This window comes from Macaca thibetana, chromosome 2, assembly GCF_024542745.1.
Source record: "Macaca thibetana thibetana isolate TM-01 chromosome 2, ASM2454274v1, whole genome shotgun sequence".
NCBI lineage: Eukaryota > Metazoa > Chordata > Mammalia > Primates > Cercopithecidae > Macaca > Macaca thibetana.
In genome coordinates, this window is record NC_065579.1 from 101,282,796 (window position 1) to 101,303,524 (window position 20,729).

A 20,729-nucleotide genomic window follows, 5' to 3' on the forward strand; every position below is an offset into this window, starting at 1 on the left:
CTTCTCAAGTAGCTGGGATTACAGGCGTGAGACACCACGCCCGGCTAATTTTTTGTATTTTTAATAGAGACAGGGTTTCACCATGTTGGCCAGACTGGTCTTGAACTCCTGACCTTAGGTGATCCGACACCTGACCTTAGGTGATCTGACAGCCTCGAGACCCAGGAATTCAAGACCAGCCTGGGCAAAATGGCAAAATTCTGTCTCTACAAAAAAACAAACAAAAAAATCGGGGGTCATGGCGCTTCCTTGTAGTCCCACCTACTGGATGGGGGCTGAAGTGGGAGGATTGCCTGAGCTGGTGCAGGTAAAGCAAGGCTGCAGTGAGCCATGATCATGCCACTGCACTCAAGCCTGGACAACAGAGTAAGACCCTGTCTCAAAAGAGACCTAATTAGACAGAGATAAGCATACCCAAAATTGTATCAATGTTAAGTCGCTACAGAATCATCTCTTTGGTGGGTAGGGTTCTAAGGAAGCAGATTCTAAAGAAGAATAAAAGTCTGAGAAAAGACAAGATTTCCCAGAGGAAAACCAAGAAAGGGGTAGTGTTTTGATATGAAAACCTAATGGAAGCTACAGTCATCATGAGCCCCAGAAAAAGGTCTTCCCATATATGAAAATTTGTGGGAGAGAGGCAGCACTGCAGACAAGTGGAAAGGATGGATTTTCAAGTAAATGGTGCTGGGACAACTGGGTATTAGAGAAAAATAAAACTGAATCCCTCCCTTATAATATATACAAAAATTAATTCCATATGGATTAAGGATTTAATTCTCTTAAAATACAAAAAAAATCTCCTCCTCAAGGGTAGGGAAGGATTTCTTAAGACACAATAAGCAAAAACCATAAAGAAAATATACCATATATGATACATTCAGCTAAATCATAAAATTCTATTTATCAAAAGGTACAAAAAGAGTCAAAATACAAGCAGAAAACTGGGAGAAGATATTTGCAACAATTATCACCAAGACAAAACTATATTTAGAATATAAAGGACGTATACAACTAAAAAAGACAAATAATTAAATGAATGAACAACACATATAAGATAGTTCACAGAACAGCCGAGTGCGGTGACTCATGCCTGTAATCCCAGCACTTTGGGAGGATAAGGCGGGCGGATCACAAGGTCAGGAGATTGAGACCATCCTGGTTAAAACAGTGAAACCCCGTCTCTACTAAAAATACAACAAATTAGCCGGGCATGGTGGCGGGCGCCTGTAGTCCCAGCTACTCGGGAGGCTGAGGTAGGAGAATGGCGTGAACTCAGGAGGCAGAGCTTGCAGTGAGCCAAGATCGCGCCACTGCACTTCAGCCTGGGCAACAGAGCAAGTCTCCGTCTCATTAAAAAAAAAAAAAAAAAAAAAAAAAAACTTCACAGAACAGGAAACAGAAATGGCCAATACAAAGCTATAGTAACCAAAACAACATGGTACTGGCATAAAAACAGACACATAGATCAACAGAACAGAACAGAGAATGCAGATATAAATCCATCCATGCCGGGCGCGGTGGCTCAAGCCTGTAATCCCAGCACTTTGGGAGGCCGAGGCAGGCGGATCACGAGGTCAGGAGATCGAGACCATCCTGGCTAACACGGTGAAACCCCGTCTCTACTAAGAAATCCAAAAAACTAGCCGGGCGAGGTGGCGGGCGCCTGTAGTCCCAGCTACTTGGGAGGCTGAGGCAGGAGAATGGCGTAAACCCGGGAGGCGGAGCTTGCAGTGAGCTGAGATCTGGCCACTGCACTCCAGCCTGGGCGACAGAGCGAGACTCCGTCTCAAAAAAAAATAAAAAGAAAAAGAAAAATAAATCCATCCATTTACAAACCAACTGATCTTCAACAAAGGCACCAAGAACTTATAGTGGGGAAAGGACAGACTTTTCAATAAATGGTGCTGAGAAAACTGGTTAACTACATGCAAAAGAAAGAAATGGACAATAAATATATGACAAGATGTTCAATCTATTTAGTAATCAGGGGAATGCAAATAAAAATCACATTACATACCCAGATAGTTTAAAACTAAAAAATTCTGCCAACTGCAGTGTATAAATGCTTTATCTCAATTTTTTAAAAAGCAAATTTAATTTTTTAAGGAACTTCTCTGGGATAAATGTTTTCTAGCCTCCAGTAAATGATTACATAGTTTGCTTTTCTACCAGCATAACAAGAGAGCTTCTGACTAGATTTATTAAAAATCAGCATTTTAATTAGTATGGCACAAAACTCACAAGAAAACAAAGTTCTGGCCTTTAAAGAATCACCATTATCTCTGAATACTTATCTCCTACCAACCCCCATTGCACTTGAAAGAACAAATCTTTGGCTCCCAAAATGACATTTAAATATTATCAAATAGGAACCATTCAAGAACCAAAACCTATTAATCTTCACAGCTACTACTACTGTCAACAGAGAATCTATCTTAAGATTTATCAGTAAAGTTGTATACTCACTCATCAAAATGTAAATACTAATTCCAAAAGTCCTTGGTGTTCAAAATCAGCAGTATATGACTTGGGTACTTTTTAACTTGCTCAAAACAAAAACAAAAACAAAAAAACTCACACAGGCCATTTACCTGTCATCTGGCCTTTTTGTTCCCCGCTCATAGGCAGAAGGTGGTGGTGAGAGGGAGCCTCTTCGTTTCCTTTTCTCTTTATTTTGAGTTTGCTTCTCTGGGTCTCTCTCTCTTGACCTATTAGGAGTCTTTGGGGCAGGTGTTTGATCTCTGAAGCCAACAGCATCCCTTCCTCGTTCAGCTGCTAAGAGAAAAGGTTGTTTTTGTTGTTGTTTTTAAGTTTATTTGGTGGACTTTTCTCCATCATGACAATATATCAACTGTATAATAAAACTTCTATCCAACAAATGTATCTATGGACTCCTCCCTCATATACCCAGTCCTGAATTTGAATGAGATACAAGGTCTTATGTCTGTGTTTACTCTATTCACTGAAAGTCTCTTTCAGAAATGCCCTTTTTGTCTCTTTCCCACCAAAGACTCAGACTAAGCTGTTAACATTTCTAAAAGTTCTGTGGGCACATGCATGCAAGATATTCCCATTATATTTAGCAAGGCAGTTTACTTGTCAGTTAAAAAATGTAAAAGCCTTCAACTACCCTATAACTCTTCATATTTATAATCTACAGAAAAGCAGCTCGATGTCCTAAGCATAAGAACCTCAATGAGAAAAGTCTAATTTTTTTTTTTTTTTTAAAGGTACGCATGGTGGCTGTAGTCCCAGCTACTTAGGAGACTGAGGTGGGAGGATCGCTTAAGCCCAGGAATTCAAGGCAGCAGTGAGCTATGATTGCACCACTGCAGTCAAGCCTGGGCAAACAAAGCAAGACCCCATTTCTTAAAATTAAAAAAGTGGATTACCAAGCAACATTTTAATGAACTACAGTTATCTCTCGGTATAAATTGGAGACTGGTTCCAGGAACCCCCTTCCCTCCACACCAGAATCTGTGTATACTCATGTCCCACAACCCACCTCACAGAACTCACATATACAAAAAGCTGCCCCTCCTTATAGGCTGGTTTCATATCTTATGAATACTATATTTTCTATGCAGATTTGGTTGACAAAAAAATCCACTGTATATGTGGACTTGTGTTGTTCAAGAGTCAAAGGTATAACTATAAAAGAAAAATATCTCAAACTCAGGTGATAACTTTGGAAGTCATCTAAAGCCAGAGAGCCACATCTTAAAAAAACATAATACCAGGCTGGGCATGGTGGCACACACCTGTAGTCCCAGCTACTTGCAAGAGGCTGAGGCAGGAAGACTGCTTCAGCCCAGGCATTCTAGGATGTAATGAACTCTGTTTACACCACTGCACTTCAGCCTGGGCAACAGAGCAAGATCCTGTCTCTTAGAAAAACAAACCAACAAACCAAAAAATCAGATGCCAGCTTCCTATTCAAAGATGGTATTAATAACCTTCTTAATTTACAGTGTCTCTCTTTACCTAGAATGGTTCTTAATCTCACTGTTTTCACTTACCCAATTCCGTTCCGGTGCTCTCCAAAGCTGTCCTAAGTACTACTTTTCACTGATCACACCTCCTAGTTTCTCATCTCCTTAAGAAGTCTAAATCTCGGCCGGGCGCTGTGGCTCACACTTGTAATCCCAGCACTTTGGAAGGCCAAGGCGGGCAGATCATGAGATTAGGAGTTCGAGACCAGCCTGGCCAACACAGTAAAACCCCACCTCTACTAAAAATACAAAAATTAGCTGGGCATGGTGGCAGGTGCCTGTAATCCTAGCTATTTAGGAGGCTGAGCAGGAGAATGGCTTGAACCCAAGAGGCAGAGGTTGCAGTGAGCCAAGATGGTGCCACTGCACTCCAGCCTGGGTAACACAGCTAGACTCCATCTCAGGAGGAAAAAAAACCAACTAAATCTCACCACTAAACATTTCAGTATCAGTTGACTGGCATAATATGCTGTTGCTTTGTGTATGTTAGTATTGCTCTCTTATTGAGAATTTCTCTCATAGGACAAGGAAGAGTCTCAATAAACATTTACTGCTTTTTCTTTTTCTCATCTCATAAAAATGTGCTATGGGTTGTTTTACTCCCTCAGCAACTGAGTTAGGTTTCATAAGCCTTTCTCACAATTCTCCTTTGAGGTGGCCCAAAACCCCAAGTATTTGCAACATGGTTACTAATCTATAGCCAGGTATGAACAACTGTCAATGAGAAGCTAACATAACTCATTTGTACCACATGCTGGTAGAAAATGCAGTATAATTAAATTAACTGCTCCAGCTCACAAGGTATTAGCACTACATCCTTTTATGAGGTACCATTATACAGTTGCATCTGGATCTACCCATGTCTATCTTGTTTTCTCCTGCAAACCCAGGATTCTTACCTAGTATAAATTTCCTTAAAATGTGACTCTTTCTTCACTATACCCTGATAAAACAAAAAAGGAATCATACCAACAGTTCATATTCTGACTCTGCATCTTAGAATATGTGACGCAGACAAGTCATTCCATTTATTCAGGCTGATTTCCTAATATTATAAAAATGAGGGTAAAGTTAGACTACATATTTCCTGAAGTGTTTCACAATCCTTCTGAATTTTTTTTTTTTTTTTTTTTTTTTTTTTGAGACAGAGTCTCACTCTGTTGCCCAGGCTGGAGTGCAGTGGTGCAATTTCAGCTCACTGCAAGCTCTGCCTTCCCAGGTTCACGCCATTCTCCTGCCTCAGCCTCCCGAGTAGCTGGGACTACAGGCGCCCGCCATCATGCCTAGCTAATTTTTTCTTTTTTTGTATTTTTAGTAGAGACAGCGTTTCACTGTGTTAGCTAGGATGGTCTCGATCTCTTGACCTCGTGATCGATCCGCCTGCCTCGGCCTCCCAAAGTGCTGGGATTACAGGCGTGAGCCACCACGCCTGGCAATCCTTCTGAATTTTAAAGGTTCTAAGCTTTAATTGTTTGACATTAAGAAGTGGAAACCAGGCATGCATATATATATATATAATATATTATATATAAAATTATATTATATATTTTATATATATAATTATAAACCTTATATATTATAAGCATTTTCTTATTCTAGAAACCTGAGACTAAGATGGAGGGTTCCACATGTGAAAGAGAGACTAAGGTCGGCAGAAAAGAGGCTACTCTCTGAAAAGATATAATTGTTCATTACAGATCATCCTCTGCATCTCATGGATGCAAAATATTGTGGAGAAATGCCCATAGGTATTTAAGCTTTGCTTGTGCTGCTACTAATAGTTTTAACTCAGTGATCCCAGAAAGCTAGCTTCTGATAATCAATCCTATAGTGGTGCCACTGGTTTTGCCAACCACTATTGCCCAGTCCTGCCTTCTTTTTTATAGGAAGAGTTCTTTGCAGCCTTAAGTAGAATGTGCAGCTATGAAGAGACTAAACCAGAGAGTGGAACTAAAAATACTCGAAAGATAAACAGTGGTGCAAAGGATATCTCACAGGTCTTTAACCAAAAAGACTAAGATTATATAAAAAGTTATGCACACCAAAAATAAAAAGACAAAAAAAAAATTGTCACACTGGCTTCTTCATTCTATTTATGGTGGGTCAGTGGTGGAGGTACTCATGAAATCAATAACCACAATAAGTGATCCCATTCCTTGAATCTCTAAGTAAGTTTGCTGGAAGAAAGGAAAGAAATTCTTAAGGCTGGGCATAGTGGCTTACATCTGTGATCCCAGCACTTTGGGAGGCTAAAACAGGAGGAGCACTTAAGGACAGGAGTTCAAGCCTAGCCTGGGTAACATAGCAAGACTCTGTCTCTACACCAGGCATGGTGGCACACACCTATAGTCTCAGCTACTCAAGAGGCAAGAGGATTGCCTGAGCCCAGGCGTTCGAGGCTGCAGTGAGAACTACGATGGTGTCACCGTGCTTCAGCCTGCATGACAGAGTAAGACACTGTCTCTAAAAAACAAATCAATAAATAAGTTTGTTGGAAATGTAACTAAGTGGTAAAGTCCAGAAACCAGACTCCCATGGCCTCCCTGCTATCCATTCTGAAACAATGATTCTAACCTTTTCAGGGGTGACTGAGAATCTGATCAAAGTTTTGAACTTGCCTCAGAAAAGTAAATACACTCAATCCTTGAACAACATGAGTTTGAACTGCATGAAAGTCCACTTATATGTGGATTTTTTTCTGCCTGTGCCACCCAAGACAGCAAGACTAATCCCTCGTCTTCCTCCTCAGTCTGCTCAAGGTGAAGATAAGGATGAAGACCTTTATGATGATCTATTTCCACTTAATGAAGAGTAAATATATTTCCTCTTATGATTTTCTTAATAACATTTTTATCTAGCTTACTTTAAGAATATAGTACACAATACACACAACATATAAAATATGGGGAATTAAAAGTTATGTGGAATTTTGACTGCACAGGGTCAGTATCTGTATCCCGTGTTGTTCAAGGGTCAACTGTGTACATACAGAATTTTACACGTAAACATCTTTTTTCCTTTTGGAGACAGGGCCTCACTTTGTTGCTCAGGCTGGAGTACAGTGGCACGATCATGGCTCACTGCAGCCTCAATTTCCTAGGCTCAGGTGATCCTCTTACCTCAACCTCCTGGTAATTAGGATTACAGGAACATGCCACTATACCTGGCTAATATTTTTGTATTTTTTGTAGAGACAGGGTATCACCATGTTGCCCAGGCTGGTCTCGAACTCTTGGGCTCAAGCAATCCACCTGCTTCAACTTCCCAAAGTGCTAGGATTACAGGTGTGAGCCACCCTGCCCAGCTGCATATAAACATCTTGAGGTAAAGACCCTCCCAAAGACATCTAGAAGTATAGATTTAAGAATGTCTGCTCTATCTGGTGTGAAGGAAAAAAAAAATCAAAATCACAATAATAAAAGAAAAAAAGACTAAATAAAAAAATAAAGAATGTCTGCTCTAGAGGACAAACGAATAGAAAAAAAAACTAGTAAAGACTGAGTTCAAGGAAGTGACAACAAAACAGTGTAAGAGACAGTTCCTTCGGCAAAACGTCATTAAGAATAAAAGCACAAGTTTCCAAACTTTTACACCAAATATTTCATTTGCCCAGTTATATATTCTCTAGTTTCAAAAACAAAAACACTCAAGTTCTTATCAGTTACCTCTGCACATAACAAAAGAATATTTGTAAAGCCATCAACACAGAGTATCTCTGAATACCTACTTGTGTTCTCCTTTTCAGTTTGACTTTTCTTTGGAATTCGATATACCTCCTGCAAAAAATAAACCAGAGGGAGGGTTATTAGTGAGGGTGGAAATGGTGATTGCTTTGAAACTGATTGTTTTCACATGACAATAAAGAAATGGAAAGGAACAAGCTGGCACTTATTCTCTAAAATTTAACTTATATCTGGGCTTTAAGTAAGAATATATCCTGGCCCCTTAAAAACAAGTAAAAAATATATAGCACAAATATATATATTTACACCTATCCGGCTTGTACGATCTCACTAGCAAAGTAGTGTACTAAGTGACTGGGCAAGAATACGCTTCCTGGCAATCTTTTTTTTTTTTGAGATAGGGTCTCGCTCTGTCACCCAGGCCGAAGGACGCTGCCATGATCTCGGCTCACTGCAACCTCTGCCTCCCAGGCACAAGCAATCCTTCCACCTCAGCCTGCCAAGTAGCTGGGACCACAGGTGGATGCCACCATGCCCAGCTAATTTTTTCTAATTTTGTAGAGATGGGGTTTCATCATATTGCCCAGGCTGGTCTCAAACTCCTGGGCTCAAGCAATCTGCTCAGCCTTCCAAAGTGGTGGGATTACAGGCGTAAGCCACCATCCATGCCTGGCCAAGTATTCATAATTCTAATGTGCACTTGCCATCTCAACTTACAGAAAGAAAAGGTTAGTAACTACCCAGTTATATAAAAACAGTTCAGAAAAATTGTGTGTGTAAAGACAACTCCTACTATTCAGTGTATTTTTCTAAAAATGCAAAACCAACATGACTAATGGCCAATGTAACATCTACTTTTACATAGTGATTGTTATAAAAAATATACAGGTTAAGCATTAGTTCACTGCTCCTCTTGATCACTGTACTAAAATTGATCCTGAGAAATGTGAACTGTTTTAAAGGCTTTTAAGTACCTTTTCTTGTTGTGTTATCTAAGGCCTAGAACCTATTTTGTTTTTTAACAGCTCTTCACTATTCCATAGTCCATCGAGTAACTATTGGGCACAATACTTTCTTATCCAGTCATCTTAAGTGGGCCAGTAACAAGCCCACACACTCTCAATGGTACATAAGGTGATATCTTCCCTTCAGAGGAATCTCATAATATTAACCACACCTGTGTGGCCTCCTCTCCACAATTGTTGCTTCTAACAATATTTGTGAAAAATAATAAGCCACGTCACACAACTGAGGAAAGGTCATGATGTAATATTCAGTTGCCATTAAAAATTATCAATGTGGACTGCACAGATCCAGGGAAATCTATATAAATGAAAAAAAATTTTAAGCCTCCAATACTATATGCATGCTGACAAATTAATAAAGATGATGATTATAATTAATTATGCACTTATACTGTGTGCCAGGTATCATGCTGAACATTTCAAATAGACTTTTTTTTTTTTTTTTGAGATGGAGTCTTGCTCTGTCATCCAGGCTGGGGTAAAGTGGCACAATCTCAGCTCACTGCAACCTCTGCCTCCTGGGTTCAAGCAATTCTCCTGCCTCAGCCTCCTGAGTAGCAGGGATTACAGGCACACACCACCATGCCCAGCTAATTTTTGTATTTTAGTAGAGACACGGTTTCACCATGTTAGCCAGGCTGGTCTCAAACTCCTGACCTCATGATCTGGCCTCTCAAAGTTCTGGGATTACAGGTGTAAGCCACCGTGCCCAGACTATCTTTTTGTTTTGTTTTTTGAACGGCAGTCTCTGTTGCCCAGGCTGGAGTGCAGTGGTGTGATCTCAGCTCATTGCAACCTCTGCCTCCCAGGTTCAAGTGATTCTTCTTAGCCTCCCCAGTAACCGGGATTACAGGCACGTGCCACCATGCCTGGCTAATTTTTGTATTTTTAGTAGAGATGGGGTTTCATCATGTTGGCCAGACTGGTCTCAAACTCCTGACCTCATGATCTGCCCACCTTGGCCTCCCAAAGTTCTGGGATTACAAATGTGAGCCACTGCACCCGGCCCTTCAAATATATTATCTTATTTGAGCTTCAAAACAACCCTATGAGGTAAGTACTATTACCTCAATTTTCCAAAAATAAAACTTATTTAAAAAGCTTAGCAACCTGCCCAAGGTTATGATGCTACCAGACAGTCTAACTCCAGAGTACTTTTATCTTCTGTGCTAGATGACACAGGACGTGCCTAACAACATTATTTTGAGAAGGAGTACCATTTTGAGATTTATGTACAAATGTAGGTGACATCCTCCATCCCCTTAACCTCTCCTATGTAGAAGGACTTTCATTAGAGCTGTGATTCTCTACCCTGGTTGTACAATTAAACCACCCAAGAAGCTTTCATGGAAATACCACCAAAGACAAAGTGAATCTAAATCTCTTTGATTTAGTGGGTGCCAGATATGCCCTTTTTTTTTTTTTTTTTTGAGGCAGAGTCTTACTCTGTCGCCCAGGCTGGAGTGCAGTGGCGCAATCTCGGCTCACTGCAAGCTCTGCATCCTGGGTTCACGCCATTCTCCTGCCTCAGCCTCCCGAGTAGCTGGGACTACAGGCGCCCACAACCGCGCCCGGCTAATTTTTTGTATTTTTAGTAGAGACGGGGTTTCACCGTGTTAGCCAGGATGGTCTCGATCTCCTGACCTCATGATCCGCCTGCCTCGGCCTCCCAAAGTGCTGGGATTACAGGCGTGAGCCACCGCGCCCGGCAGATATGCATATTTTTTAAAAGCTCCTCAGATGATTCTGATACACAGAGAAGGTTGAGAACTACTGAACTACTGGCTATTCTTAACATCCTCACTCACCCCTTCCCACAAGAGAGAATCTGGGAGAAAAAACTAGGTAGGTCTGCCCTCAGCTAACAGACATCTGGGCTCTCTTTTCTCTTGATCTGCTTTTGCCTCTAGAGAGGGGATACATTCCCATCTGCTACTATGAGGGACATCTGAAGTTACTGAGTTGTCAATTTTAGCTGCGGGTAATACTGAAACAGGAATAAAGAGAGGAAGGAGCAAGCTGGCACTCTTAGTTCTGTGTGTCTTACTCCTCTATCTGCCTCTTAGAGGGGTTACCAGACAGGAAAAAGTAAGAATGCCACCTATTACCATCTACCCACACTATAAGGGAAAAAAGGTATTCTGCTAATCTTAAGAAGCTTGGAAACAATATTTGCATTAGGTAATCTGTAAACCTAGGCACTCCAAAAGACAGCAGGTTCATTCACAAAAGGTACTTAGAACTGATGTATTGAGGGTCCAACTAAGAATAACACAATTTTGACCTAGTTTATTTTGCATAGTATCTTGGCATCAAAAGCATTCATTACAAACATTTAAAGTAATTTATTACATAGGCCTCAAGCTGGGGACCCACTCTGTAGTGGCAGTTAATGTACCACCAGAAACGCTTCTCAAAGATAAATTCTTAGTTACATTCAAAAGTTTAGATCCACTACTAAGTTGAAAATGTATTCTGATGTTCACAAAATGATTACTACTGACTAATGACCAGGAGCTACTATTTACTGTGTGCCTAATCATATGAGAAACAATTTCTATCAATACGTACCCAAGCACTTGGAGTCCCTAACTTGATCCTCCCTCTTTATAGTCAAGGCTACATACAAAATTTAAGCTGGCAACTCAGATTACTCAACTAACACACACTCTCTCCTCCTTATTTTATATATTAAGAGTGGGATCCTGGCCGGGCGCGGTGGCTCACGCCTGTAATCCCAGCACTTTGGGAGGCCGAGACGGGCGGATCACGAGGTCAGGAGATTGAGACCACCCTGGCTAACACGGTGAAACCCCGCTCTACTAAAAATACAAAAATTAGCCAGGCGCGGTAGCAGGCGCCTGCAGTCCCGGCTACTCGGGAGGCTGAGGCAGGAGAATGGCGTGAACCCGGGAGGCGGAGCTTGCAGTGAGTGGAGATCGCGCCACTGCACTCCAGCCTGGGCGACAGAGTGAGACTCTGTCTCAAAAAAAAAAAAAAAAAAAAAAAAAAAAAGAGTGGGATCCTGAAAATACAACTGAAGTTTTCCGAAGTCCCACAATATTGAAAGCTGAGAAGGAAGCAGCCACTTGAGGATAACTCTGACATTTCTTAAGATCATTCTGTCTTGTGAATAAATAGTATTAGTCTCAGTGATACTTGAGTCTGTCTGGAATAATGTCACTTCCACAGGCCACAGAGTCTGTTACAGAAACTGTTTGTCTAAATTGGCTTCATTCATGTTAACCCTTAATGTAAAATCACCTTACCTTGTTAATATTCCACTCAAGAGACTCACATACTATAAGAGAACATTTCAAATGATAATTATATTATCTGCCAAACAAAGGAGAATAGGATAAGGACATTTTTCAGATCTATAAGGTCTCAAAATTTCATTTACCGTTAAAGAATACTGAAGACAATGACTGTGGATGTTCTAATATTTAATATTGTGTGTGTATGTGTGTGTATAGAGATGGGGTCTTGCTGTGTTGCCCAGGCTGGTCTCAAACTCCTGGCCTCAAGTGATCCTCCTGTCTTAGCCTCCCAAAGTGCTGGAAGCCATCATGTCCAGTGCAGTGGTGTGATCATAGCCCACTGCACCCTCAAACTCCCATGCTCAAGGGATGCTTCGATCTCAGCTTCCCAAGTAGCTGGCCTACAGGTACGTGCCACTATGCCTGGTATGTTTGATATTCTGTAAGTTAGGAAACTATGGTTCTAGGACTGATCTTGCCCTCAGATAGTCCTAAAAGAATCTGCTTCCACACTCCATCTGATATTCCTTACATATTATCCTCTTATTTCTTTAGTGTCTAGGTGCAAATCTCAACACACACAATTCACACACACTCAAGCTATAATTATTATGGGCCCTTACTGTCTTATTCTTTGCTATATCTCTAGCACCAAGAACAGTGTCTGGAACATAATCAGCACTCAATTCCTTTCTGAATGGACCAACAAGTGAAATTCTACTTCTAATTTATAGAAATCGTCTACACAGTGCTACATAAACTCAAAGTACTGCATATACCCTATGCTTTTTATCACTATACCATCAATCACTTTTATCCCTGGAAAGAACTACTGTTCAAAGGCCTCACCTACAGCCCAAAACATTTTGTATTTCCAGCGTCAGAGTGATAAATATACATCTGAAATTCAGGAAACAGGCTAAAGCAAAAGATCACAATTTGGGGAAATTTAAGAAACAATTAAGAAACAATAACATATAGTGATACTGCTGGAGATTGCCAAGACAGAAAACATACATAAAAAAATAAGCAAATAAAAGTAAAAGGTAGAGTCTTTAACTTGAAATAGTCATGTTCCATATAGTATGTTTTCTATTAATAAACACTTGAACAAGTTACCTACTACTACCAGGTCACATGGCTTATTTTACAATGTTTTCTTACAAAAGGCTCAAAAAGTACTCATTGGAAGCAATGCAGCACTTCATTAATACATCCCAAATAAACTCTAAAAATATACTATAGAAACAGGATTAAAATTATTAAATAATTTATAAGAAATCTTTTTCTGACAAGAAAAAAAAAGTTACCACTGGTTTAGACTGTTCCTGAGCTAAACAACACTTACAAGAACAAAATAATTCGCCAGGCACGGTGGCTCACGCCTGTAATCCCAGTACTTTGGGAGGCCAAGGCAGGCGGATCACGATGTCAGGAGATCAAGACCATCCTGGCTAACATGGTGAAACCTCCTCTCTACTAAAAATACAAAAAATTAGCCAGGCATGGTGGCAGGTGCCTGTAGTCCCAGCTACTTGGAAGGCTGAGTCAGGAGAATGGTGTGAATCTGGGAGGCGGAGCTTGCAATGAGCTGAGATCACGCCACTGCACTTCAGCCAGGGCGACAGAGCGAGACTCCGTCTTAAAAAAAAAAAAAAAAAAAAAAAAAAAAAAACACCAAAATAATTTACAAGAGTAAGATTTCCACCTTTTGTCATACAGATCAGATTATCTGTTCTGTAATAACAGATTTATTTTTGAAAACTAAGACTAGATTTACTTATTCCTTGTTAACAAGTACAGATCAAATCTCGTATAGGCCAACCAAACCTTTTTTCCTAAACATTTTCCCAAATGACAGCAATACTGAGAAAGAGAAAAAAAGACTATGAACAAGGCTGGGTGCAGAGGCTCACACCTGTAATCCCAACACTTTGGGAGGCCAAGGCAGGCAGATCGCTTGAGCCCAGGAGCCTGTGCAATATAGCAAGACCTCGTCTACAGAAAAATGAAAACATTAGGGCCGGGCATGGTGGCTCACGCCTGTAATCCCAGCACTTCGGGAGGCTGAGGCGGGCGTATCACGAGGTCAGGAGATAGAGACCATCCTGGCTAACACGGTGAAACCCTGTCTCTACTAAAAAATACAAGAAATCAGCAGGGCATGGTAGCGGGTGTCTAAGCAGTCCCAGCTACTTGGGAGGCTGAGGCAGGAGAATGGCGTGAACCCGGAAGGCGGAGCTTGCAGTGAGCCGAGATCTTGCCACTGCACTCCAGCCTGGGCAACAGAGCAAGACTCTGTCTCAAAAAAAAAAAAAAAAAGAAAAATGAAAAAATTAACTGGGCATGGCAGCCCATGCCTATAGTCCCAGCCACTCAGGAGGCTGACGCAGGAGGAGCTCTTGAGCCCAGGAGTTTGAGGTTCCAGTAAGCTAAGATAGCACCACTGCACTCTAGCCTGGGTAACAGACTGACATTCCATCTCAAAAACAAAACAAAACAAAAACAAAAAAAACCCACAAATACTGTGAGTAAACTGCCACTTTCACAGCTAAAAGAACAGACAAAACGCAGCAGGAATGGATAAAAAGAAAATAGAAAAGCAAAGCTATGGAGCCCAGAAGTTCAGGTGCCAACTTCAGGTAAAAGGCATTCTAGGAAAGAAGAAAATATTTTACAAAATTAAGCAGATAAATTTTCCAGAATTAAAGAAATATGAAATACTACTGAGAGATAAGGCTAAGAGGGCCAAAGGGAAAACAGAAGGATTATGACCTAGCAAGTATGCACCTGAGTAGAGGGGGAGCTCAAGTAGGTCAAAGAGATTTGATTGGAAAAACTGGAAAGAAAATTTAGAAGATACTAGACATGTCTGGAGGGTTTCATAAAATCACATACATGAGTGGGAAAGAGGAAGAAAGAGTGAGAGGGAAAGAAGAAAAGGGGAATGAAATAATTTTGTTTATTCTTTTAAACCCCTGAAGAAACACTCTAACGTTTAATAGCAGGGCTCCCAAGAAATGAAAGGTAACAAGATCTGTTCAGTTTTCAGCCACTAAGAAAAATGAGTGAAGAATATGAACAAAGTTCTTAAAGTAGGAAATACAAACAGAAAGATGTTCAATACCTAATACGTTAACAGAAAAATTAAATCAAAACTGCAATATTCCATTTTTGCCTATCAGTCTGACCAAGATAAAACTTGACAGTACTTGTGCTGCCCAGGGGTAATGAAATTCTCATTCTTACGCATATACACTGCCAATGAGAGTTGAATGGATATAATAACTATGAAAAGCAATTTGGCCATACTTATCAAAATTACAAGTAACACAGACTATAGCTCAACAATACTAATTTTTAGTAACATAGCCAACATGCATATTCCTACGTGTCAATGTGTGAAATGACTTCGGTAAAAATTACTTGCTGCTAAGGCAAAGCAAGCAATCAACCTAAATGGCTATAATAGGAGAATGATTTAAAAAATTATGGTATATCTATACAGTAAAATAATATGTAGTTCTGAAAAATAAATTCTTTATAAACTGATATCAAGTAATCTTCACATTATATTAAAAAGGAACTGAATAATGCTGCCAATTTTATTTTAAAAAGTAAAATATATGCATAATATGCATAACTTATCTCTGGAAAGCTACACAAGAAACTGATTGCCTCCAGGAAATCAGATGGAAGCCAAGGGTAGGGAGGAAACATTTCATCGTATGTCTTTCATACTTTGCTTCATGTGCAGAAATGGCCTGTTTTTAAAACTAAAAAAGAAGAAAAAAAGATAAAATGCCTCTGAAAAAGTCCTAAGCATAGTACCAAAGACTCTTGTGCATTATGGGTGTATTCTTGGTGAAGACCATAGCTATTCACGAGGCAACTTCTAAATGTTGTTCTTCAGTAAGTGCCATACCTAAAATGTCCCCCCAGTTCACTGCCTCTTTTTAAATTTGGTCCCCCAACCACCCTCTTTTCTAGCCTTACCCATCCTTCACTACCAAGCTAAGAGTAGGAGCCCTCCTGATATTCAAATCATCTAGAAAACACTTTTTGAACCACAGTTCATTCCTTTCTCAACCCACATATATATATATGCCTGTTAGAGAAACTGCTCATATTTATGGACCCTTACCCCAGAAATGCTATAGTCTCACATGTAATTTTAGAGGTTCTAAAAATCTCCTGAAGTTCAATTATGTATCACAGATTAAAAATCTCTGCAGTAGGCTGGGCGCGGTGGCTCACGCCTGTAATCCCAGCACTTTGGGAGGCTGAGGCGGGCGGATCACGAGGTCAGGAGATCGAGACCATCCTGGCTAACACAGTGAAATCCCGTCTCTACTAAAAATACAAAAATTAGCTGGGCATGGTGGTGGGTGCCTGTAGTCCCAGCTATTCAGGAGGCTGAGGCAGGAGAATGGTGTGAACCCAGGAGGCGGACCTTGCAATGAGCCAAGATTGCGCCACTGCACTCCAGCCTGGGCGACAGAGCGAGACTCCATCTCTTTTAAAAAAAAAAAAAAAAAAATTCTCTGCAGTATTAAAGGAAAAAAGATACTTGAACAAAACACTAAAATGGTTTTTATGATATTAGAATGAATTCAGTATTATAGTTTCTAAATCAGAAGCAGATTAAGAATAAAAAGTATTTGCCAAAGATATACAATTGCATGAACTGCCTAGAAAAGACAGAGAAATAGTTATTTTTTGGACCAGAAAAGGGAGTGGAAGAAGAATGCAGCATTTAAATCAGAAGACATGAGTCAATTGTCAGCTGTCATTTAAAAGCTAAGTTACAACCTCATGGGCCTGATTCCATTTTACAGCTGATAAAAACCCCATCACTTAACTTCACAGGGTTGAAAAGATTACAATGTGCTCATGAAAATATTTTCTGACCATCTATCAAATAAAAAATATGTTCCAAGGATTCGAGAAGCAGTATGAAAGAAAGCATGAAGGTACCACAGAGAAAGATTGACTTTCTTCATATTTTCATTCACATATTTATGAAATGTCAAACTACATTACCAAGCTCTTCACAGGACACTGGGAAGACCCAAGTGACCAAGACATAAGCAGTCTCTTCCTTCATTCAATGTACCACTATAAAATATTATCTGCCTTTGACTGGAAAAGATGTTGTGAGAGCCTATACAAAGGGCAAAACAAACACTCTATCTTGGAGAAACAGGAAAGACTTTCCGGGGGGAAAAGGAAGAAATTTAAATGAGAAGAGATATCCAAAACAAAAGAGTTTTCAGGAATGAGTGTATGTGTGTGAATATTAGCAGCAGAGGTCTACTGCCTGACTAGAATGGCTTGAGAGGAGACCGCAGAAATAAATGCAGACCACACCATGCCAGGCATGCGAGCCAAGTTAAGAAAAATGAACTTAATTTTAACAGTGTAATGGTAAACTATTTGCAAATTTTAATAGGAAACTGAGATGAAGGGATTTGTATTTCCAAAAGATCGCTCTAGCTACTGAATGTAGCACAGATTATAGGGGGCACACAGTAGTCACTCACTATTAGTAAGAAGTAATTTATAATAACCATTATTCCCAAGATGCCATAACAAAAGTAACTCTTACTACAAAGATTAAAAAATTGCGCATGCCTTTGAAGAAAGCAATTCCATGGTCTAGTGAGAGGAAACAAGCATCTACACAGGACATTTCAGTAATCAGTTAAGATTATTACAGTTGTATAGAAGTACAGAAAAGGACAAAGCATGAACTGCAACTCATTCAGAAAAACAAAACAAAACAAAACAAAACGGTATTCCAAGCAAAGAGAACAGTATGTTCAAGGACATGAAGAGGTGAATATGTATGAGAAGACTGATGTGCCTCATGCACTGAGTATGTAAAGAGAAACTGCCTGCTAGGTAAGAAGTTGAGACAGACATGGAATTACTTTCTCTATCATACACTAAAGGCTTTGTTCTTGGAGTAATGGAGTCTCTGAGATGTTACTAGAGGTTCCTGTTAATCACATCTGTGTTTTTAAAATACTGTAGCATAATGAAGGATAACATGAAAGGCGAAAAGAATGACAGCAAGAAGGATAAATGTTGTAAAAGTGTAAGAAATAGCAGGAGACTGAATTAAAAGTAGCAAAGAAGAGATGTTGTGCCTTATTTATTTTTTAGAGACAGAATCTCACTGTGTCACCCAGGCTGGTGTGCAATGGTGCGATCTCAGCTCACTGCAACCCCTACCTCCGGGGTTCAAGCAATTTCCCCTCCTCAGCCTCCCCAATAGCTGGGATTACAGGCACTGCCATCATGACCAGCTAATTTTTGTATTTTTGTAGAGACAGGGTTTTACCATGTTGGCCAGGCTGGTCTTGAACTGTTGACCTCAGGTGATCCACCTGCCTCGGCCTCCCAAAGTGCTGGGATTACAAGTGTGAGCCACCACGCCCGGCCTGCTGTGCCCTATTTAACATGGAGAACAAAATAAATCTCAGGTGCCCCAAGAAATACAACTTTTTAAGGGATAGGCAAAAGAAAAATGAACAATGAGAATTACAGAATGAATCTCAAAAGATTCAAAGGAGGGTATGGTGTCAGATTAACAGATGGAAACAAATGATAGATTAGAGTGGTGAAGTACATTGTGTGTACATACATGTTAATTGATACACACACACAGAGGCATATTTTATACAATCTGCTGACGGGTCCTAGAAACAATGTCCCAGTATCGACAACTTCATCTAGAATCCAGATATTGGTTTTAAAAACATTTCCCAACACGAGGAACAAGAGCTTCTTGATAAAATGACCAATTCTAGGGCTAGAGAAGGGATAGTACAAGATGAGCCTGGAACAGCATATTGTAGCCAAAAGGTAAGAGAAAATAATGGAGATATGTCAGAATGACACAAAAGCCAACATGAAAGGGCTTCTACTGGCCAAATATGGGACAATGAAGGCATCAAGTAAATAATGAAGTTAATAGATCATAATCAATTGGGTAAAATAAGAATCTATGAGTAAAACAGTATATATCAATGAATGAACAAATAGGAGAATAAGTAAACTTGCTTACAAAAGAATGTCCAATAAACAAAGTAAAAAGAATAACGAATTAGAAAATCACCATTTGGCAACCACCATAGTAGTAAGTAATTCAAGCAAATCACTGGATGCTAAATCTAATGGATACATTTTATGAAAAACAGGATATTTACATATTTCCAAAGTTGCTCATATGTGATGCTTTTTAATTATAAAGGGAAAGATCGTAACTTTGCCCTGGAGAAGTCTGGCAGACTACGGCTTAATCGGCTTAATCGAGTGATCAAAGTTGACAATGCTAGTAATGGGAAAATTCAGTACCATGTGAAGAACACTACTGTAATATTCCTGACAAAAAAAAATGTATACCTGAATCCAAACAAAGGAAAGTTTCAGACAAACCCAACTGAGGGATATTCTACAAAAATTCAAAAATACTTTAAAATGTGAACTTTATAAAAAATAAAGGCAGACTGAAGAACTATTTCAGAGTAAAGGGTACTAAGGAGACATACATCTCAATGTAATGCTTGCTCCCATATTAGATTCTCAGCCTTTTATTTATTTATTTATTTATTTATTTTGCTGTAAAGGCCATTATGTGATATGTGAACAACTGGCAAAATCTGAAAGAGGTCTGATGATTAGATCATAGTATTTTATCACTGTAATTTGCTGACTTTGATAAGTACACTAAAGTTACACAGAAGAATACCCTTGGTTTTAGGAAATACACAATATCCAGGGGCATCATATCTATAACTTAGTTGTTGTTGTTTTGTTGTTTTCTTTTACTTTTTTTTTCCGACAAAGTCTCACTCTGTCTTCCAGGCCGGACTGCAGTGGCACCATCATGGATTACTGCAGCCTCAACCTCCTGGGCTCAAGCAGTCCTCCCACCTCAGCCTCCCAAGTGGCTGGGACTACAGGCACGTGCCACCATGCCTGGTTAATTTTTTAGTTTTTGTAGAGATGGGGTTTTGCTATGTTGCCCAGGCTGGTCTTGAATTCCTGGGCTCAAACAATCTGACCGCCTCTGCTGTAACTTACTTTTTTAAAGTTCAGAAACAGAAAACAATAAAAAAAAAATTATGGTAAAATGTTAACACTGGGGAATCTCAGTGAAAAGTTTAGAGGAATTTTTCAATGAATTTTCTCTAGACTTGTCACTAGAATATGTACAGAATATTATTCTTGCAGTTTTTCATTAAGCCTGAAATTATATCATAATTAAAAGTTTAAAATATCAAGAAGGAAAATGTATGTTTTCATTATGGTTACTATAAGACTTATACTACCTACATCTATACTAAATCAGTCTCAAGTTTCTGACTGACTTGGTCACAGTCCTAAGGGAATAACAATATTCCTTAATGATCACTTCTAGCTTGGAAATTCTATAACATATACACCCTCCCACCTCTCAAGATAGTTGTACATCCAAATCACTTCCTAAACAGCATCAAGACTTCTTTTAAAAAACTAATTTCATGGGCAGCAATAGAAACATGATCATTATGTCTTTAGGGAAACAGAATTAAGAGCTCACCCAAAAGAGTAAAGTGAAAATGACTTCATTCAAAACCAGAATGTTTAGAGCAGCCAGATTCTGCACTTTATCTTTTAGATCAGGTGTTGGCAAACTTTTTCTGTAAAGGACAAGACAGTAAATATTTTAGGGTTTGTGGGCCATCCAGTCTCTGTCACAACTACTCAACTCTACCACTG

The 20,729-nt window shown here is 39.6% G+C and overlaps 1 protein-coding gene across 7 annotated transcripts in view; it reads right to left on the reverse strand.

The window, feature by feature from the left end:
• SETD2 (SET domain containing 2, histone lysine methyltransferase) overlaps nt 1-20,729 on the reverse strand; it is a 155,236-nt gene that overhangs the window by 44,709 nt on the left and 89,798 nt on the right. For 3 of the 7 annotated variants that reach the window (XM_050780541.1, XM_050780545.1, XM_050780543.1), the window contains 2 exons: nt 7,720-7,768; nt 2,592-2,775 (listed from right to left, as the gene is read on the reverse strand). In XM_050780541.1, the coding sequence (XP_050636498.1) occupies nt 2,592-2,775; nt 7,720-7,768 (233 nt within the window). Of the gene's footprint in view, nt 1-2,591; nt 2,776-7,719; nt 7,769-20,583; nt 20,651-20,729 lie in introns of those variants that run through there. The other 4 variants (XR_007723493.1, XR_007723491.1, XM_050780542.1 and 1 more) reach the window with 3 other exon arrangements.